The 22,797-nt window shown below is 42.6% G+C and overlaps 1 protein-coding gene across 1 annotated transcript in view; it reads right to left on the bottom strand.

The window, feature by feature from the left end:
* Nucleotides 1–12,539: 12,539 nt before the first annotated feature.
* GATA5 (GATA binding protein 5) overlaps nucleotides 12,540–22,797 on the bottom strand; it is a 43,224-nt gene continuing 32,966 nt past the window's right edge. The window contains exons 4-7 of the mRNA XM_026664885.2: nucleotides 19,166–19,291; nucleotides 17,011–17,101; nucleotides 14,843–14,967; nucleotides 12,540–13,172 (exon numbers count right to left, since the gene is read on the bottom strand). Of these exons, the coding sequence (XP_026520670.1) occupies nucleotides 13,020–13,172; nucleotides 14,843–14,967; nucleotides 17,011–17,101; nucleotides 19,166–19,291 (495 nt within the window). The 3' untranslated portion in view covers nucleotides 12,540–13,019. The remainder of the gene's footprint in view (nucleotides 13,173–14,842; nucleotides 14,968–17,010; nucleotides 17,102–19,165; nucleotides 19,292–22,797) is intronic.

The following is a 22,797-nucleotide window of genomic DNA, read 5'->3' as shown; positions in this document are numbered from 1 at the left end:
AAAGCTGGCTGGGTGACTTTGGGACAGTCCCTGTCTCTCAGCTGAACCCACCTCACAAGGTTGTTGTCGTAGGGAAAATAGAAGGAGGAAGGAGTATTAGCTATGTTTGCCACATTAAAGTATTATGATAAAAATAATAAAGATAGTGTGTCAGTCTAACTGTGTAATTCAGATCTCCTTTTCCTTTTTTCAGAGCTGAACAGAACTAGATTTGTTTCATGTAGTCACTAGTGATTAAGGCACCGGGCTAGAAAGCATGAGAGCATGAGTTCAAGTCCCATCTTAGCCATAAAAGCTAAGTGGGTGACTTTAGGCCAGTGACTGTCTCTCAGCCCAACCCTCCTCACGGGATTGCTGTTGTGAGGAAAATAGGAGGAGGAAAGTGCAATGGATATGTTCATCGTCTTGAGTTATTTGTAAAACGAATAAAGACAGAATACTAATACTAATACTACTAATACTAATACTAATATGAATACTAATACTAATTTAGCTTAGTTTACTTTATTGTCATTACACCTCATACAACGAAATCAAACACCATCTTCAGTGCACATCATGACCATGGCCATAAAAATAAACACAAACACACATCCTTCACCCTTCACACATTGAACAGGAAACCCCCGACACCACACCAACACTGCACTATACAGCAGAATTCAAAAGAGCTACTGCCCTGGGATAGAAGCTGTTTTTCAGCCTATTTGTCCTTGTTTTTATTATTCTGTACCGTCTGCCAGATGGTAATAGTTCAAAAAAAGGGTGCCCAGGATGAGATGGATCTTTGAGGATGTTTTGAACTTTCTTAAGGTAGTGGGAGCTATAAAGGAGAGGGCAACCAATGATCCTCTGGACAATGACATTAACCGTCTGCTGTCCTATCTGCCACTGTGCAATTGGCAAGCCATACAGAGGTGCTTTTCTGTATCTTTTACTTTTCTGTATCCTGTACAGAGGTGGATTTGAACCTGTACAGATGCAGATAGATAACTCAACAAGACGTCCATAACAAAGTACATTTATTAGTTCATCAGGTATCCTCATAACTCACATTTGTGATGAAGTTCTTCTTGAATGACCAATCCTTTGCATATCTGCATTGTAGTAAAAGATGGTTATCTCCTAACCTATCTTGTAGCGATAGAAAGCAGCTGCCATAAGTTAGAGAGTTGAGGCAAAAGTGAGGAAAACTTCCCCCAACCCCTCGAGGGTCAATTAAGTGACCAATCAGGATTACAGATGTGGTCACGTGATATGGACTACATTTCCCAGGATACCTTTAACTACATTTACCATGATGCATTCCCTTAAGGGGACAGCTCATAATTCCTAAGTAACTATCCAATTCCCGTAGACTGGCTGGGACAGCACAGGTGTAGTAAATTAAGATACTCTCTATGGTGCAGTGATAGAAGGTCACCAGCAGTTTTTCATTCAGTTGTTGTTTTCTGAGAAGTCTCAGGTAGTATAATCTCTGCTGGGCCCTTTTGACCAGGGCTGCAATGTGGGCACCCCAGGTCAGGTCCTCTTTTATGGTAACACCCAGAAACTTAAAACTGGCCACTTGCTCCATTTGGTCTCCACTGATAAACAAGGGCTGGATGTCTGATCTGTTCCTTCTATAGTTCTATTATGTAACATTGTTGTGACTCGGAGGTTTGAGCCTGCTCTGTTAGAAGACACAGACTTGAGCAATGAGGAAGAGGAAGATTTGGCCTTGAGGTTTGAGCCTGCTTTGCTGGAGGATTTGGAATTGCCTTCCTCCCCAGGACCTTCCTCCCTGGTTGTGCCTCAGGTGTCGGCAGATAATCAGGAGAGCATAGCGGAGCCGCTGGCTGAGGATCAAACTGAGGAATGTTGGTTTGATGCGAGGCAAAGACGCAGGCATAGGCGTGAGATGCAACGTAGAAGGAAAGGACAAATCAGGGACTGAGATGAGAGACTGACACGCCCCTCAGGGAATAAAAGTGGGCGTGTTAGCTCTGGATTCTCGTTCGGGACAACTTGTTAATTTGGGATAGAAGCTTCGACAAATCCGTGTGTGGCGTTTGCCTGTGATTTATGTTCTTGCTTTATTATCGGACTTGGCAGGCAGCTTGTGGGAGACTGCTAAGGACTTCTCCAGCCAAAGGAATTTAACCCTGTCGTTACTGGTCTTGTCTGCTTGTTTATATTCCTTTGGAAACTTGGATTCTCACCTCGTGGGCACAGGTGAGACATAACATAACATTATGTAAAAATATGACTTACCTGTATCCGAAAAGTCATGGGAACATAAAGTAGAAAAAGTTGTTGAAAATGAGAAGGTGAATATATTGTGGGACTTTCAAATACAGACAGATGCCATTTGGAACACAACACACCAGGTATCGCAGTTGTCAAAAACTGAAGTGTACAATGTATTGTTATCGCTGTACCAGGAAATGCCAGAGTCGAGGAAAGAGAACTGGAAAAAAATCATGAAATATCGCGACCTGACCATTAAAACTGCATGATTATAGATGAAACATGTAACAGTGATACCCATTGTAATCTGGGCACATGGTATTATGTCCAAGAATTTTACAAAATACATCAAGAAATTGCAGCTTCCTGCAATAATACCAGCGCAGAACTGCAAAAAATTGTGCTACTCAGAACATTGTACATTTTAAGAAGATATTTGGTTGATACCTAGGACGCTGACAGCAACCTATATCAACCATCAGTGCCAGTCAGTGATATTTGTGATACATTTTTAAATTGTTCAGTTAACGGAGTTTCATGTTTAATGAATAAAAGAAATAATAATAATAATAATAATAATAATAATAATAATAATAATAATAATAATAATAATAATAATAATAATAAATAAATACCCTGATTCTACAAAAACCGCAGCTTATATCCTCCAACGCTACTTTAACAGTTCCTGGGTCCTTGGTTAGGACTCGAGCTGTTGAGCTACCAACCAGCCCCAAAGGCTGTGAATCTCATTAAAGATTAGCTAATAATAATAATAATGATGGTGATGCAAGCGGGAACTATAGAACTGAGTAGGAATGTACAATGATCAACGTGAGATTCCCTGAAACATCTTGGGCAAACTATCAGCCAGTCTTTAAAGACTGTACTTTCCTTGTCAGTATAATTTCTGAGAAAGGCAATATTTGCACAATTAATCAACTCAATGAGCATCCAACACTTGATAGAAAAAGTTTGATTTCATTTCAATGAAAATGGCCAGTATTGCCAAAACTGGTCATTTTCATTGATAGCCTTCCTGATTTCTCTGTTAGTGATCCCGTCAAAGATCTTTTCCCCCCATAAAAATATTTTTAAAGCCTCATTCAGGAAACCCAACAATTTTAAAAGGTCGTTAGCTCTTGGCGTGACAATGAAAGAACTATTTGGGGGTCTTTTCTCTTTTCCTTTCATTCGTAACATAAACCTCTTCTGATTTATTAGAGGGAGGCTGCAGCTTCGCTTGGTGTTTTCTTCAAGGATGCCTGATGTTGCAAAATGTTTTTTAGAACTTGACCTGGGAAGGACCAGCCTTTTAAATTACACTAATTCAGGAAGCAGTTGAATTCAACACAGGAGATGGAAAGGTTAACATGTTTGTGATGAATTGTGTTATATCTTTCTACAGTAAACTCTGGAGGAAGCCGGACGTTTCAAGAAATCGACTTATTCCTGGTGTCTTGAAATCCCTCCTTGTCCTTTAGAAGGGAAATGGTCGTTAATCAGACTGGACAACGGCAAGCTAATAAAAGTGGCTGTTAAATTGGAACATGCTTCCCATTTTTAGCTTTCATTGTTAAAATTTGCCCCTTAGTTTCCCTCTCTCACAAGATAACCGGGGTTCTTTTTTAGCCTTCATTCTGAAATAAGACCTGAATTGCTGATGGTGGTTGTGTGGGAGTTTAAATTCATGTTGACTGGAGAATAAAATGGGATCCGGGAGCTAACTCTTTTAAATTAAAGAATTTAAATTACACTGAAGAATTGGGGGAAAATGATTTTTCTTACTGAGAATATAAGTTTGCTGGTCTTGTGTTCTTTGGCCAAGGATGACCAGGCAGGGCTCTCTGAGGTGATGACAAACAATAATATGAAACTCTGTAGAGATTCTCAGTCATCCATGACAGGACACAACTTCTTCAGCTCTGAAATCATTCCCCATTATCCGGTAAGAACTGAAGAAGCTTCTTGGATGAGAACAGAAATGTCTTCAAAAGAAAAAAAAAGCAAGAAAGTCCAATTGCCTCTTGAAAAAATACCTTTGGGACAACAATATGAAACTGTACTGTTATAGAGCAGGGGTATCCAGCCGTGGCAATTTTAAGATTTGTGGATTTCAACTCCCCGAATTCCCCAGCCAGTAGGCTAGGTTCCACAAGTCCACAAGTTGTTAAGTTGTCAAGGTTGTTTCTACAATCCCTGTTGTAGAGAGATTGATACTCAAGGGAGACTGGCACTGTGCCTGGAGGATCCATTCCTAGTTTTAGTTGTGTGATGAGCATATACAAGACCACAAATAAGCCAATTAAATTTTAACTGAATAAAATCTCAGTCCTGGAAAACTGAATTGAGTAAACCATGGGCATGTTAAACACATATAGCATAAACTTATCATGCAAATAGCCCCTTTGCATTCTTCCTCCCATTCTTTGAAATCTTACAGACTTCCTACTTGTTTTTTAGGTAATTGCAATCTCAGTGCCAGGCATGAATAGTAACCGTCATAAGATTCTCTCCCACTGTAGGAAAAGAGCAAGCTGAGCTGGAAGGCGGAGTTAAATGTGTCATTGATTTGGAGTCATTGCAATCCCACAAAACACCTCTCTGGGAATCCTGTTTATCTAGCTCCAATTCAGCTTTGACCATTAGTTGACTAAATTCCTATATAGTGGTACAGTAGCAATAATAAACTCTTTCTGTGCCTTGAATTTAATCAATGCTCTTGGTTATTTGTGTCTAATATCCTCATGGTGTGATTCTAAATGTCGAAGGAGCTTCTCAGTCATGCAGGTCATGGTTGTCCCAAAAGTGCTTTTTTCAAGAGGCAGCTGGACTTTCTGTTTTTTCTTTGAAGATGTTTCGCTCAGTGGTCGGATTCAATTTTTTTTTACTCCCGGTTCTGTAGGTGTGGCTTGGTGGGCATGGCAGGGGAAAGATACAGTCAAATCTCCATTCCCTCCCCACCCCACTAACCTGCTTTCCAGCTCCGTTCTCCTGTGCAGGGCAACAAAAGAAGACCCAGCCAATCAGCTGGGACTCGGGAGGCAAAGAATAGATGCGGGCGGGGCCAGTCAGAGGTGGCATTTTGAACTACTTAAAATTTCCGCTACCGGTTCTCCAGAACTGGTCAGAACCTGCCGAATACCACCTCTGGTTGCTTCTCATCCAAGAAGTTTCTTCAGCTCTGATTGGGTGGTGGGGAATGTGATTCTAAAGTATTAGAATACAGAGGTATTTCCCTTTTTGATCAATATCATTTATTTCCAGGTAAGAAAATCTCAGGTTTTTCAGAGCCAAGATCCAGAACATAACCATTGAAACAGGAAGTCCTCAAAACTTACCCCCATTCATTTAACGATCATTTGAAGTTACGATGACACTGAAAAAAGTGACTTATGACGATCATTTGAAGTTAACGATCATTTGAAGTTACGATGACACTGAAAAAAGTGACTTATGACCATGTTTCACCTTATGACCACTGCAGCACTCCCGTGGCCACGGGATCAAAATTTGGATGCTTGGCAACTGGTTCATATTTATGACAGCTGCAATGTCCTAGGGTCAAGCTATTTTCCAAGGCACCTGGAGGCCAGACAAGGAACAATGGGTGTAAACTGAACAAGAAGAGATTTAACCTGGAAATAAGGAGAAACTTTCTGACAGTGAGAACAATCAACCCATGGAAGAGAGTTGTGGGAGCTTCATCCCTGGAGGCTTTCAAGAAGAGACTGGACTGCCATCTGTCAGAAATGGTGGTAGGGTCTCCTGCTTGGTTGGGGGAGGGGGTTGGACTAGATGACCTACAAGGGGGCGTGCATAAGCGCACCAACGTGCGCACCAACGTGCCTACCGTCCCTGTCCTATTGTTTCTCTTATTCTTTTATTTTTCTTATATGTATCCATTTCATGTATTCACAACTATGAATACACTTATACTTATTATCTTGTAAACAATTGGCAAATCAAATTTAAAAAAAAAAAGGTCTCTTCCAACTCTGATTATCTGTTATCTGTTATCATGTGATCCCCTTTGGCGACCTTCTGACAAGCAAGATCCATGGGGCAGCCCAATTTGCTTAACAATCCTGACCCTAACTTAACCACTAGTGTTTCCCTGAACCACGGTGGCAAAAAATGGGGCAAACACTCACTTAACAACTGTCTCGCTTAGCAAGATGAAAGTTGGGCTCAACTGTTGGTTGTATGTCGAGGGCTACTGGTATGGGATCATACCAGGAAACCCCCTTGCTGCCTACATGGATGGAGAGCAGAACGGAGAGAGCAACTGTTTTTTTTCTTCACACGCTTTCGGCCTTTGTCAAGGAATGAGCTTGTGGGTTGTGTTTAGCGTCAGTCCATAAATAAACCCCCCTGGAGCCATCGGTGTCGGGCTTTTGGCGGAGTTCAGAGTTCCCGTGGCTCCTTTAGAAAAATGACTCATGCCAGCCGGGTCAGGTGACTTATTCCTGGTGACAGGAGGACAATTGTCTTCGGAGAAAGCATTGTGGTAGCATTGACTTGATCGCTGGGTTTAAAATAGCTCCTCTGCTATTATGGGATTGGCCTCTACTATGTCACACCTCATGTTTTACAGGCTTGTATCTCTGCCTGAAGAAAGAGCCAGGATGGGCCCCTTCCTTGATATGTGTATATACTGGTTGTCCTTGTCTTACAATAATTTGTTTAATGATGGTTTGAAGTTACACCACCACTGGGGGGAAAAAGGGACTTATGACTGGTCCTCACACTTACAACTGTTGTAGCATCCCCATGGTCAGAAATAAACCACTGGCATGTACAGTCCTTGACTTACAACAGTTCGTTTAGTGGCTGTTCAAAACAGAACTGAAAAAAGGGACTTATATGACCATTTTTCACAGTTACAACCTTTGTAGCATCCCTATGATCAAGGTGATCAAAATGCAGGTGCTCGGCAACTAGAATAGAATAGAATAGAATAGAATAGAATAGAACAGAACAGAACAGAACAGAACAGAACAGAATAGAATAGAAATATAATTGTTTATTGGCCAAGTGTGATTGGACACACAAGGAATTTGTCTTCGTGCAAATGCTCTCAGTGTACATAAAAGATACATTCGTCAAGAGTTGAGAATCATAAGGTTCAACACTTAATAATAGTCATAGGGTACAATAAGCAATCAAATCATACTAGGAAAAGTATAAATCATAAGGATACAAGCGACAAAGTTACAGTCATACAGTCACAAGTGGGAGGGGATGGATGATAAGAAGTGATGAGAAGGTTAATCGTAATAGTAGTGCAGACTTTGTAAATAGTTGGACAGTGTTGAGGGAATTATTTGTTTAGCAGAATGATGGCTTTCGGGGAAAAACTGTCCTTGTGTCTAGTTGTTCTGGTATGCAGTGCTCTATAGCAGTGATCCCCAACCTTTTTGAGCGCCGCGGCCCAGTACCGGCATCAGCTGGGCGCCGCAGCCCGGTACCGGCATCAGCTGGGCGCTGCCATCTTTTTTGATGAAAAAGTGCTTCCAGTGACATCACCGGAAGCACGTTTTCATCAAAAAGATGGCGGAGCAGCGCTTCGGTGAGCTTTTCCGGTAGAAATGGCTTTCTACCCGGAAAAGCTCACCAGAAGTGCTGGCACCACCATCTTTTGATGAAACGCGTGCTTCCGGTGAGCTTTCTACCCGGAAAAGCTCACCGGAAGCACTTTTTCATGAAGAAAAGATGGCGGCGCCAGCAAGCCGCGGCCCGGTAGGAGTTGTTCCGCGGCCGTGCACGGTCCGCGGACCGGTGGTTGGGGACCCCTGCTCTATAGCATCATTTTGAGGGAAGGAGTTGAAACAGTTTATGTCCAGGATGTGAGGGGTCTGTAAATATTTTCACAGCCCTCTTTTTGTCTCGTGCAGTATACAGGTCCTCGATGGAAGGCAGGTTAGCAGCCATTGTTTTTTCTGCAGTAAAATGGGTTCACACTTATGACCGTTGCTGTGTCACTTTTGCCACCTTCTGACAAGCAAAGTCAACGGGGATGATGCCAGATTCACTTAACAACTGTGGCAAGACAGGTCATAACGTGGACCAAAACTCACTTGACAAATGTCTCACCAAACAACAGAAAATTGGGGCACAATTGTGGCCGTAAGTCGAGGACTCCCTGTATTCTAGATGATTGCAGTGTCCTGGGTTCATGCAAAGGTCATTTAGGGCCTTCCCAGGTGGCTTCCAACATGCAGGGTCAAAAGGGGAAAGCCAAGACTCTCTCAACTACCCGGTGGTGGGATGTAACCGATTTAAGAACTGGTTCTGTAAGCGCGCACAGCATTCAAAAAACACCAAATTCAACCTGTACAGGGCGGCCCCAGTAAGTAGAACAGCTGACGCACGGTAATCCACTGTGTCACGCGAATCAGCTGAGGTGAAAAAGATGTAAATATAGGGCAGGATAGGGCGGGACAGGTGCTGGGGCGAGCTGATTGTCAGAACTCAACCAGCAGCAGCCCACCACTGCAAATTACCACATGTGTCGACTAAAAAAATACTCCTTTGGTCTTTTTAGTTGCCAGCAGAAAGGGAGTAGAGACTTATGATTTGAATGGGGGTGGATTTGTTGGAGCACTGACAGCATGATTCACTTAAGAACCGTGGCAAAAGTGAATGTAAAATCAGGTGCAAACCGCTTAACAACTGCTTTGCTTAACAATGAAAGTTCTAGCCATAAGTCCAGGACTTCCTGTACTGTACGCATGGATTGGATGGGGACTCAGGAGGAACTTCGGAGGGAGAGGAAGAGTTTAAAAGATGTTGTATCGGTGGTTGCAATGCTATGATTGAAAGTCTGGCTGTTTTTTTTACACACTGCATCCCACACAGGGCTGTCCAGAAGGTTATGGCCAAAAAGGCAAAATCTTGGCTACTATGATGGGATCAAAGCTTTTTCTGTTTGGCATGTATGTTGCACAGGCAGGCCTTTGACCACACCGTTGTGCAGGGGTGTCAAAACTCGATTTCAATGAGGGCCGCATCATGGTTATGTTTGACATGGGAGGGGGGGCAAGTGGGCGTGGCCATCTCATCCTCACTTGTGTCACGATGGCCTCCCGCAGCCCTCTGCAATCAAAAACGGAGCTCGGGGTGGGCCGCACTCCACTTTCACTGGCAGAGGGCTGCAGGAGGCTATCACAGCTGAAAATGGAGCTTGGGAGGGCCAGTTTTCGCTGGCAGAGGGCTGCAGGAGGCTGTCTCAGCCTAAAATGGAGGTTGGGGAGGCTGCAGACACCCCTGAGCTCCATTTTTGCTGGCAAAGGCACCACGGGCCAGTTCTTCACTGAATCCAGGGTGGCTCCATGGGCCAGATCGAAGCACCCTGTGGGCCAGATCTGTCCCACAGGCCTCGAGTTTAATGCCCCTGCCATAGTGGGTGCCATTTTGGCATTTCGGACTGTATCCTGTAGATATCTTTGACATCACACATAAAAATAGGCAAGGATTCAATGCTATGTTTGCAATCACTACTGTAAGATTTTGCATACATGGTGTGTTGTGAGTTAATTTTGTGAGTTTGCTTGCAAGCAAATTTTATATGACAGACTTAGGAAGCCGATGGCAGATAGATAGATCTCCAAGTGATTCTGTGAACAACTCAATCTGCCTGCCTGCTTTGCCTGATTTTGGGTAAAAATTGCTCTCTTTTTTTATAAAATTCAATATTTACATAAATATTTATAATATTTACATACAATCCATGCCCAGCTGGTCACATGACCACCAAGCCACACCCACAAATTAGGCCACACCCACAGAACCAGTTGTTAAGAAATTTGAAACCCACCAATCCAAAGTCCTACACTGCAACTGTGAGCTGCAGATTAATTTAAGCAAAAGTCCACAAGTCTTAAAGTTGCCAAGGCTGTACATCCTTGCTCTACTCTAAAGCTATTCATTGACTGTACTGTATTGATTCAATCAACTGAATTCAGATATTGGATTAAGAGGTTTTATGGGTTCAGACAACACATGGAATCATCACTTCGTTGACTAACAATTTCCCCCTCCCAAATGATCGCTGCTAAAAACTAATCAAGTTTAACATGTTGTGCAAATGCATCAGCTAGGTCTTTACCTGGCCTGCTTAAATGCATTGCAATGAGAACAGTCACTGAAAGACTCTGCCATCCTGATTAAATCACCTTAAGGCAGGATAAGAAGCAAAAGATTGAAAGGAGAGAAGCAACCTTGAACTAAGAAATTTACTGGCAGTGAGAACAATTAATCAGTGGGATGACACTGGAAGTTTTTAAGAAGAGATTGGCCAACCATTTGTCTAGAATGGTACAAGGTTTCCTGCTTGTGCAGGGAGTTGGACTAGAAGACCTCCAAAGTCCCTTCCAACTGTGTTATTCTGTCAAAGTCACATTCCCTTAATTTACTCCTTCGTTACTTTTCCATATCCTGGAAAAATTCCTCTTGCTTAGATGGCTCTTTTCAGATCCTGTCCAAATTATACTTCTGTCCTTCCCTTGGATGTCAAATTACACCTCTATCCTTCCCTTGGATGCCAGATGTACGTCCCAATCTTGCAATTCATTGTTGCTTCATAATTTACAAACCTCACTGATCTCCTGTTGGAATGAACCTCTCCCCTGGAAGGTTGCGTAGGACATTGTGTGCATCTAACATTAGACAAACAAACCACATATTTCTCCTTGACAGGGGAAATGACCAAAGCAGGAAGTTGTAGTGCCAGTTTGTTTCCATATAATGAACTACCTTTGGCCAGCTTCCTGATTATATAAATAACCCTTGGAATAGTTTCTCCACACTTGGCTGTGTGATGAACTCATGACATGTTAACCATTGTCTTCTCTGTTTTTTCAACTTGGGATGGGGCGTCAGCAATTGGAGGGAGGGTAACAGTTAAGGCTTCTTAGCACATTTCTTACTACTCTTCAGTTTAGGTAAGCAAAAAGCAACAAAGATGATTAGGGGGCTGGAGGCTAAAACATATAATAAAGAACATTTGCTGGAATTGGGTATGTCTAATGTAATGAAAAGAGGGACTGGGGTGACAGGATAGCAGCCTTCCAATATCTTAAGGGGCTGCCACAAAGAAGAGGAAGTTAAGGTACTCTCCAAAGCACCTGAAGGCAGGACAAGAAATAATGGATGGAAACTAATCAAGGAGAGAAGCAACTTAGAACTAAGGAGGAATTTCCTGAGGGACATCTTGCCTCCAGAAGTTGTGAATCCTCCAACACTGGAAGTTTTTAAAAAGATGTTGTCTGAAGTGGTGCAGGGTTTCCTGCCTAAGCAGAGGGTTGGACTAGAAGACCTCCAAGATCCCAACTCTTTCCTTCCCTTCCCTTCCCCAAGATATTTGGAAAAGCTGGCACCTGTTCTTAACATCAATACCTTTCACCCACGTTCTTGGCAAAAATTAATGCTTATTTAAATTCTGGCACTCGGGTTTAGCTGAGGGAGCCAACTGCCTATTCAAAAGAACATTTAAAAAAAAAACATGGCAACATCTGAGACATTTTTGAACTTCCACAAGTAGTCCTTGATTTACAACCATTCATTTAGTGACTGTTCAAAGTTACAACAGCCCTGACAAAAGTGACTTAGGACCGTTTTTCACACTTATGACCCTTGCAGCATCCCCTATGGTCACGTGACCTAAATTCAGACGCTTGGCAACAGTCTCATATTGTCAAGTTGAAAACCAATCGGTCTCAAAGGCAAGAACAGGGCACAAGTTACCCAAAATTATAAAAATTAAGCTCAGCTGAAAATGAGAGGGGGAGGGGAAGGGCTCGAACGTTTCAGGAACCTCCGAGACTCCATTTTCCCACCCTTTAATTCCTGGTGCGTGTGAGGATGGTGGTGTCAGGATTCCAGCAATCGCCCTAATCAAATCATGATTCTCGAGCCAAACTTCAAAAACTTTCAAAGGATTCATTAGAGGCGACATACTGGCACCGCCCTGTATGAAGCCAACTCTGGCATACATAATTTACAGTCACCTGTGACCCTGTTTCCCCCTTGGGTGTCTCATAAACCAGATTCTCCCATTGAGCAGTTCACAGGCTGGGTGTCATCATTCACGTTCTCCAATTAAATATATTAGTGGGCAAAAACTCTGGTATTTTAGTTACAATCTTTTAAAGATAAGAGTTGGAATGTACTTTCGCTTTCAACTGCTCTTCCAGATTTCCTTCCTCCCCCCCGTTTTTTATGGCAACTACTAAAACAGGCATAGGAATGTTTTATGAGTTGACAGGCGGTTCCATTTGGCTTTTTAATAAATGAAATGACTTGTAGTCAGATGTTACCATCCTCTTTATTAAGAATAAAATTGCACACAAAGGAGTCATTTAAAAAAAAAAGAAGAAGAAGAAGATGAAGAGGAGGGGAAGGAAGAGAAGAATCAAAATGAACATAACATCGATTGTTATCGCTTTCGGATGGGAGAAGGGAGAAAGAGAGACTTGTGCCTGAGGTCAGAGCTCCCAAATCCCTTCCTTTTTTTTTTTTGATTGGTGAAAGAATATCAACTTTTAGAGAGTCCAAGGGCCAAAAAAAAGAGTCAGCGGCAAAAAATGGCAGGCGGGATGCCATTGGCAGCCTCCGTAGAGAAGGAAGGAAGGAATCTCCCAAGGAACAAAAAACCACGCGGATTACAAAAAACCTGCCAGATCCAAACAAGATTATTACAGTCCGTAAATCTTTAATCTGCTGTCCAGTGATGTCCACAAGGATGGTAGAAGGGATTCCTCGGTTTTTCGAACAGAAGGCCTGGTTGTTTAGGCCAGAGCCAAGGCGCACCACGAGTCTTGACGGGGGCCGACGCTTAGACCTGATGGTTGGGACATGGCAGATGGGAAGGTGTAGTCTTCTGGCTCATACTTGAATTGGGGGTGAGGTTCCTCCAGCCCGTTTTCAGAATGACCTGGACCCTGCAGGGGTCAGCAATAAAATCAATCAATTCACCATCACAAATGGGACATTCTTAAAGAAATGGTTAGGTACTGTTCTGGCTTTGGCTATGAGCCACGGTGGCGCAGTGGCTAGAGTGCAGTACTGCAGGCTACTTCTGCTGCCTGCTGGCTGCCTGCAATTTAGCAGTTCGAATCCCACCAGGCTCAAGGTCGACTCAGCCTTCCATCCTTCTGAGGTGGATAAAATGAGGACTCAAAATTGTTGGGGGCAATAGGCTGACTCTGTAAAACCACTTAGAGAAGGCTGTAAAGCACTGTGAAGCAGTATATAAGTCTAAGTGCTATGGCTATTGTTACAGGACATCCTCACTTACTGTTCTTCATTTAGTGCCTGTTTGAAGTTACAACAGCACTGAAGGGACTTCAAACCAGTCCTCGCAGATACAACCATTGCGGGCCCACAGTTACATGATCAAAATTCAGGTGCTTGCAGACGGCATGCATTTACAATGGTTGCAGCATTCCAGGGTGACTTTTGATACCCCTGCCATAGTGGGTGCCATTTTGGCATTTTGGACTGTGTCCTGTAGATATCTCTGACATCACACATAAAAATAGACAAGGAGTTGGGAAGTTAGATTTGCTTAACAAATCTGGTTCACTGAACAGTTGCAGTGATTCTCTTTAACAACTGTGGCAAAAAAAAAGCTGTAAAATTGGACAGGTCTCAGTCCCCCTTAATTACTTGCTTAGGCTTCTCAATTTTATAGCAAACCGATTAAAATATATATATATTATGTTTATCTGGCTGTTTTTTGCAATGGGTCTATTGAAAAAAAAATGACATAAAAGTAAGAATTCAAGTACTCCTTAACTTACAACTATTCATATATCCTAAAGATGCAACTGGACTTTTCTGGTTTTTTCTTTGAAGACGTTTCGCTTCTCATCCAAGAAGCTTCTTCGGCTCTGAATGGGATGGAATGGAAGGATTTATACTCCTTGCATAGAGCTGGTCATTTGTGTCCTTTTAGAGGGTTGGATGGTTTAGAGGCTTGGGATGACTGAGAATTCTCTACAGACTTTTAGCTATACAATTTGAGATGAACCCCCTTGGAATGGTGTGGGGAGTAGGAATGGATTTCCAAAGGAAAAAAATTGCTGACTACAGAAACCAGGAGCATTTACTCAGGTGACCCTGAGGACACAGATAAACCTCCAAGTGGCCTCAACATCTCTCTAAAAAGAATGCAAATGATCAGCTGTCTGAGACCCGTCCCAGGCAGCTTCTAAAAAAGATGGGGGTGGGTGGGAGTGGTCAGACTCACTTAATGACTTCACCACTCGCTTAATGACAACGGTGATTTACTTCTCTGTGGCAAAAAAGGGTCACCACTGGGGGAAAGTCAGATTCACTTAATAACTGTATGCCTCGCTTAACATCCGTGATTTACTTAATTCTCTGCGGCAAAAAAGGTTGTTGGGGGGGGGGGTTGGATTTAGTTAATGACTGCATGACTCACTTAATGACCAGGCTGATTTACTTAATGCGGCAAAAAAAAGGTCGTAAGATGGGGCGCATCTCCCTTAACAACTGCCTCGCTTAGCTACAGAAATTCCAGGCCCAAATGTGGTTGTAAGTTGAGGACTGACTATATCGACGTAAGGTCCCTGTTGATTCTACTGACCTGTGAAGTTGACACTATTGCTTGTCCCGGATATTGTGGTGTAATGGCAGGTTCGGTTTTTAAAGTGACAGTGCTCTCTGAGTTTGTAAGTGAGGAAGGAGAGCTGGTGGTGGAAGTTGCGGTACCTGATAGTGATAGAAAAATATATATATATTAGAATCTATCTATCTATTAATCTATTAATCTATTAATCTATTAATCTATCTATCTATCTATCTATCTATCTATCTATCTATCTATCTATCTATCTATCATCTATCTATCATCTAACAGATAATCGGAAGGGACCTTGTAGGTCATCTAGTCCAATCCCCCACTCCAAGCGGGAGACCCCACACCATTTCTGACAAATACACCATTTCTGACATCTATCCTCTATATCTATCTATCTATCTATCTATCTATCTATCTATCTATCTATCTATCTATCTATCCATCCATCCATCCATCCATCCATCCATCCATCCATCCATCCATCCATTGGTGGGATTCAAAATTTTTTACTACCGGTTCTGAGAGCGTGGCTTGGTGGGCGTGGCAGGGAAAGGATATTGTAAAATCTCCAGTCAGAGCTGGCATTTGCAGGTTCTACAAACTACTCAAAATTTCCACTACTGGTTCTCCAGAACTGGTCGTTCTGCTGAATACCACGTATGTGTCTGTCTGTCTGTCTGTCTGTCTGTCTGTCTGTCTGTCTATCTATCTATCTATCTATCTATCTATCTATCCATCCATCCATCCATCCATCCATCCATCCATCCATCCATCCATCCATCCATCCATCCATGACAGCATGACGCAGATCCAGCAATTACCATCCACAATCATTCCCTACTTTCATTAGTATTTCCACCTATTCAACAGTTTTCAATGCCTTCTACTATACAGATAGTCCTTGACTTACAACCATTCGCTTAGTGAAGATTTGAAGTTACAACGGCACTGAAAAATGGAGTTACGACCATTTTTCGCACTTATGGCCGTTGCAGCATCCCCGGGGGCCACTTGATCAAAATTTGGATGCCTGGTTAACTGGTTCATATTTGTGACGGTTGCAGTGTCCCGGGGTCACATGTTCCTCTTTTGCGACCTTCTGACAAGCAAAGTCAATGGGGAAGCCAGATTCGCTGAACAACTTTATTACTAATTTAACCCCCGCAGTGATTCATTTAACAACGGTGGCAAGAAAGGTCATTAAGATGGGGGGAAACTCATTTAACAAATGTCTCATTTAGCAACAGACATTTTGGGCTTAGCTGTGGTCTTAAGCCAAGGACTACCTGCATGATGCTGAAAGCCAAATGCCATTCTATCTGGTTTGTCTCCAGGTTAGGATTCTAACACAGGTCCTGTTCCATTTCTATTGTTTTTAAAATCAATCTATTAACTGTCCCAATTACTAAAGGAGCTCTCTGCAGGGCCAAGAAAATAAGAATTAAAACAGAAATCCTAGAGTAAACGGGAAATTATCTCAAGGCCATGTCAACTATGGGATAAAAAAAAAAAAAACTACAAGAGTTTTAAATCACTCTCTTGACACTGAGAAGCATTGTAGGGGGAAAGCCCAACATTTTCACAAATAAAAAAGAAAACTGAAATAAATCTGAATAATATGATGAGTTAGTGCATTCGGTGGCCATGAAATACCAGGAATGCTTGCGAACTGCTGGATAAGAAAACATTGCAAAATCGGTGGGAGTTGAACTGAAAACATAGGAAGAGGGCAGAGGCAGTAGAAATCTCCAAAGCATGTTCCGCCCTGTAACATTTTGTTTGGATTTTCTTATGCATTTATTTATAGTCTTTGCTGCCAAAGCACTTAAGAAGGTTTACAGTTCAAAATGACTAAGATCAATCCTTAACCATCATTCTTTGTTAGAGCTGGCAAAGAGCTGGAGAGCGATCCATCTTGAATTGCCATGCTTAGGGCTAAGAATTTGGATAGGGCAAGGTTCAAAATAAAACACACCACTATAACTCCCTGTTGTCCAGAGCTGCAAAAAAACTGTAGTTCACAAATCAGAAAATATTACTGGACATGGAATCAGATGCAATCGATCCATACTTAAGCATTGAGAAATACTCGGATATATATCGACAGAGTCCTATATTTCCTAAATAAATAATATTGTCTGCACTAGCAAATAGAATAATAATGAAATACTTACTGTTTGCTGAGGATTTGCTTTTATTGACATTTTTAGGTTTCCGTTTTCTGGTCTGGATGCTTTCCTTTTTCATCGCCAGAGGTCTTGGCACCTTGACATTAAAAAGAAAGAAAAAAGAACACAAACCATAATACTGGTTTTAGGCCTGCATTTCTGCTCTGGCTGCCTACTACACATTCTTTTCTGCACAGATATTTGCACAATATGTATGACGTCCTTGTCCTTCAGTGCAAACTGTTTTCCTCAATGGTCGTCCTTGGCTAGTAAGTGAGCAAGGCACAATATTTGGAACCCTTTCTGAATGATATATTATCTTTCCTACCAGAGTTCCCCCTCTACAACAACCACATGCCAAGCAAACTTTTGTCTCTTGGAGTCAAAAAATGGACCTTTGGTTTACTAAGACCAAACTTGGATTGCTGCATCCAATTTTGGTCACCGTAATACAAAAAAAAAAAAAAAAAAAAAAGGACGTTGAGACTCTTTTCGTTGAACCAGACATACCCAATTCCTGCAACCTTTTCTTCATAGGTTTTAGCTCTCATCCTCTAATCATCCTTGTTTAGCAATTGTTACAACGGCACTGATAGAAGGACAGCGACTCTCTCATTAACAGTCACTGCAGCATCCCCATGGTTATGTGATCAAAATTTGGGTGCCAAGAGCCGGCATGGTTTACAGGTGTAATTCTGGGCTCCTTTTTTTAGAGGACTGAAGGCTAAAACATATGAAGAAAGGTTGCAGGAATTGGGTATGTCTAGTTCAATGAAAAGAAGAACTAAGGGTGATATGATAGCAGCATTCTAATTTTTAAGAGGCTGTCATAGAGTGGAGGGGGGTCAACGTATTCTCCAAGTAACCTGAGGGCAGGACAAGAAGGTAGAATATCATTTAGGTATGATATTCCTTCTGAATATAATTAGGTATGATATTCCATCTTCTTGTCCTGCCCTCAGGTGCCTTGGAGAATACGTTGACCCCTTCCACAGGTGTAGCAAGCACCTTTGGGACAACCATGACCTGGATGACTGAGAATTTCCATAGATAGTGTTGTGGTTCTCTGGCAGCCTGTGCAGATGGCAGTGCAATCGGACAGTGGGAAAGAACGGGGACCACTCGGGAATCTGGGGAGAACTCAGATGGGGGTCTTGGGTCCGATGCAGGGATGGGGCCAGGACCATCTGGGAGTAGTGTGCTGACTCCGGAGGCTCCGGAGTCTGGCACATCAGCAAGGCAGAGGAACAAGGGGAGCCTGTTCCTAGTGTGTGTGTGCGCAGAGCTGCTAGAAGGCAAGAGCAGCCAAGACAAAAGGGGCAACTCGGGAGTAAGGCTGGGAGGTGATTCCCCCTCCCATAAGGCATAAAGGAAATGTAAAAGTAGAGAAACCTTTGCAGGAAACAAAGTTGTTCGTTCTGTTTGGATTAATCCTTAAAGCTCTGTGTGGACTTTCTGCTTTGGTTGGTTTTTTATAGTTCATAATGGCACTTTAGTTGTTGGCAGCACTTCAAAGGAGAGAAAGGTGGGTGCTTATCTCGAGGGACTGTTTGGGACTCATTACAGGCTGGGAATGAACATAATTCCCAGCGTTGAAATAAAACGAGTTTTAACTAAGCATGTACTTAATTACGGTCTCAGGAAGCCTTGGTCAGAACAGATATCTCCAGTGACGGAGCACCTACAACTTCCAGACTAGTTTGCAGAACCGGCAAATACCACCTCTGGTTGGCCCTGCCCACCTGCCCCTGCTGTTACCTCTCCTATATTCCCTTGTTTTTCAGCTCAGCTCAGTGGATTGCTGCACCTCAGCTGAGCTAAAAAACAGCTCAGCTTACCAGCATGGACAGAGGTCGGTCTTTGAGCTCTATGCCGCGCATAGAACCACGCATAGAATCGGTAGTTAACAATTTGGAGACCTACCACTGTAGATAATGTCATCGATGCAATGAACATGAATTTGGACAGACTCTTGAGACAGTGGAGGACAGGAAGCCTGACCTACTGCTGCAGTCCATGGGGTCGCATGGAGTCAGATGTGACTTACAACTGAACCACAACAAAATCCCAGCAACTATCTCTCAATGACCATTACTAATGTCAATCGACACATCAAGTTATTAAAACGTAATAAATGCAGGAAGCTATGCTCTCCTCTTACCCCGTGGAGTTTCATGTATAATCCACATGCGTTGCACACCGGCTCCCCTTCCGCGTTCCGTCTCCAGAGGGTTGTGGTGGTTGTTTGACAGTTAGTGCAGCAAAGACCAGCTCGACGACTTGTAGACTGCCAAGTAAAAGAAGAGAAATAGTCTTTTTAAGAACAGAAGGACAATTTTTGGAAGGAGGGAGAGCCAAGGGAGAAAAAAAAAAGAAACATTATTATGAGGCATCAATTCGGAGGCAATCAAAATTAAAACCATTTCCCAAAACACGAAAAGCCTTGATTCCACATTAAAGACAACACGATTTATTGGAAACAATAATAGTCTGCTGAGATCATGTCTTTTTGCAATGTGCATGGTTTTTTGTTTTTTTTAAGGTTGTGACATGCTCTGGTAATATCCCTTTAAATCCTCTTCCCTGAATTTAAGTGGACTTTTGCCAGGGGGAAATCTTTCACAAAGCACCAGAGGAGAAGCTGAGCCAAAGATTTCGCACTTTGTGTTTTCTTTCTTTCTTTCTTTCTTTCTTTTTCTTTTTCTTTCTCTCTTTCTTTCTCTCTTTTTTCTCTTTCTCTTTCTTTCTATTCTTTCTCTTTATTTTGTTTTTCTTTTTCTTTCTTTCTCCTTCTCTCCATCTCTTTCTCTCTGTCTCTCTCTCCCCGCCAAAGTTATGTAACTATGGCTTAAAGGATATCAAGCATGACTTCAGAATACAGGGGTCAGGAACCCTTGAAGACCTAAATGGAAGATTTCCAGAAAACTGTGGATCCATGCAACTGCTGGCTAAATGCTCTCCCAGCCCCAATCATTCTGAGATTGTGTGCATATTCTAAAGAGCAAGGAAGTGCTGTGATCACAAAACTGTGTGGATGTGCATGAAATGCCTCTCCAATCACTTAGCAGCTGTTTTGCGAATCAAAACAACTTTTTTTTCTATAGTAATGGTTGTTTTCAATCCCTTGAACCGCCTGGCAGACAGGTCAAATGCATCTGGTTCAGCGCTGGCTAACCTTTTTGGGCTCCTGTGCCAAAAATTGTGCGCATTGATGTGCACACTCGTGTGCCAGTACCCAGAAGGCAATGCGCACACGCCCCGCGCCCTGCGCATGCATGCAATTTATTCCACTGATTAATTGCTCTCAATGTCAGGAAATTTATCCTTAGTTCTAGGTTGCTTCTCTCCTTGATTAGTTTCCACCCGTTGCTTCTTGTCCTGCCTTCAAGTGCTTTGGAGAATAACTTGACTCCCTCTTCTTTGTGGCAGCCCCTGAGATATTGGAGCACTGCTATCCTGTCACCCCAGTCCTTCTTTTCATCAAAGTAGACAAAACCAATTCCAGCAATCGTTCTTTAGATGTTTTAGGCTCCAGTGCCCTAATCATCTTTGTTGCTCTTCTCTGCACTATGAATTAAGTGTTATAACTTAAGATTCCTGACGAATGTACCTTTTCTTTTATGTACACTGAGAGCATCTGCACCAAAGACAAATTCCTTGTGTGTCCAATCACACTTGGCCAATAAAGAATTCAATTCCATTGAATTCAGTTTGATGTTACAAAGGACTTATAATCAAGTCCCCATACTTATGGTCCTTATGGTCACTTGATCAAAATTTGGGTGCTTGGCAATGGGCATTTAAATATGACTCTAAACTAGGAAGGGCAACTGTGAACTTCTAAATGTTTCTTCAATGTGACTACAACACCCATCAACCTTCGCCCTTGGTTACCCCAACAGGGTCTAGGACAATTTGCTGTGGCCAACTCGCCACAGCCAGGTCACCATGGGCCAGCTCATTGTGGGACAAGAGTTATTAAAGAAATGGTGGAATAGAATCATTAAAGAAAGGATGCCAAAGGAAGGACAGAATGAAGTGTGAATGACAAAAACTGAAATATTTTTTCATTTATTTTAAATAATTCAATTGAATTCTTAAATTGTCCCATGGCGAGTTGTTACACAGTCATGGTGAATTGTCCCAAGTTGGCCATGGTGAGTTGGCCACAGCACGTTGTCCCATTCTGACCCAAGAAGATACTGGGAATTATAGTTCAGCAACAGTTGGAAGGCTTCCATTTCCCCGTTCTTCGCTAGCCTGACCTTTTCTTGACATGCTAACTATCAAGGGACGATTTTTGGGTGGCCGGGAAGGATCTCCAGAACCACAGACTTCTCCAAGTGGCTGCTCGTAAAACTAGATCGCAGGCTGACCCGGTCTCATTTCACTTCTCACTTCAGGTGCTTTAGGAATACTTCACAACCTTCGTGAGAGAAACTTTCTGCCTGCGATGACCATAATCCAGCTGCTTTGGAAAATTATGTACGCGCCGGAGAATTTCATATTTGTTGACTTTACTATTAAAAACTTGGGACCACAAATGATGAATTAAGTGAAAGAAGCAGGAACTTGAATGCCCAGCTCGGCAAACTTCATAGCGCTGATCAGTGTTTGTAGAAAATGAATGGCGTGACAAGGCAAGAGAAGACGTTTCAACATTTAGGTTTGCAAAAAACAGTTGTTAAAATAGAAAGTGCAGTCATATACTGGAAACTGCCTTTTGAGTCTCTTTCTCTCTCTCGGCCTTGTAAAAGTTAGTTAGTTTCTTCTAACCCAGCCCTCCCGAGCTCCGTTTTCACTGGCAGAGGGTTGCACAAGGCTGTTGCAGCCGAAAATGGAATTTGGGAGCCTCTGTTTTTGTTGGCTGAGCGCTCAGGCCACCACAGGCGCCCCTGACACAAGTGACGTTGAGCTGGCCATGCCCACCCCAGCCCCCCAAGGTCAAACACAACCAGAGGTGGTATTCAGCAGGTTCTGACCAGTTCTGGAGAACCGGTAGTGGAAATTTTGAGTTCGGAGAACCGGCAAATACCGCCTCTTGACTGGAGATTGTACAGTATCCTTCCCCTGCCATGCGCACCAAGCCATGCCCACAGAACCGGTAATAAAAAAAATTGAATCCTACCACTGAACACAACCCCAATGTGGCCCTCAATGAAATCAAGTTTGATACGCCTGTTCTACCCCAACTTCCAAGGAACAATAAAGAAGCTTCGGTAAAAATGGAGCAGATTATTCCCCAATGGCCTTTTGGTGGTTTTAAGTGCACCGCTTCCAATGAATGACATGTTTGCCCTTAGCTGATATAAATTGTCCTTAACAGTTTGTTTACTGACCGTTCGAAGTAATGCCAGCACTGAAAAAAAAAAAGACTAATGACTGAGTTTTTTTTCACACTTATGACCGTTGCAGCATCTCCATGGTAATGTGATCAAAATTTGGGGTGCTTGGCAACTGGCATATAAATATGACCCTAAACTAGTAGGAGAACGTCTGTGAACTTCTAAATGTTTTTACAGCATGACTACAACACCCATCAACACTCGTCCTTGGATACCCCAACAGGGTCTATAATTCACCACAACCAACTCGCTACAACCAACTCACCATGGCCAACTCGTCATCGCTAATGACCATTGCACCATCCCCATGGTTTCATAATCAAAATTCAGCTGCTTGGCAACTGACTCATATTTATGATGGTTGCAGTGTCTTGGGGTGATGAGATCTCCTTTCTGTCAAGTAGAGTCAACAGGGAAGCCATACTCCCTTAACAACCATGCTACAATG

This window comes from Notechis scutatus, chromosome 3 (assembly GCF_049901735.1).
Source record: "Notechis scutatus isolate UNSWTSFEM ecotype Mainland chromosome 3, rNotScu1.2, whole genome shotgun sequence".
NCBI lineage: Eukaryota > Metazoa > Chordata > Lepidosauria > Squamata > Elapidae > Notechis > Notechis scutatus.
The sequence above is the reverse complement of the archived record's forward strand: the minus strand, read 5'-3'. Positions and strand labels throughout refer to the sequence as shown.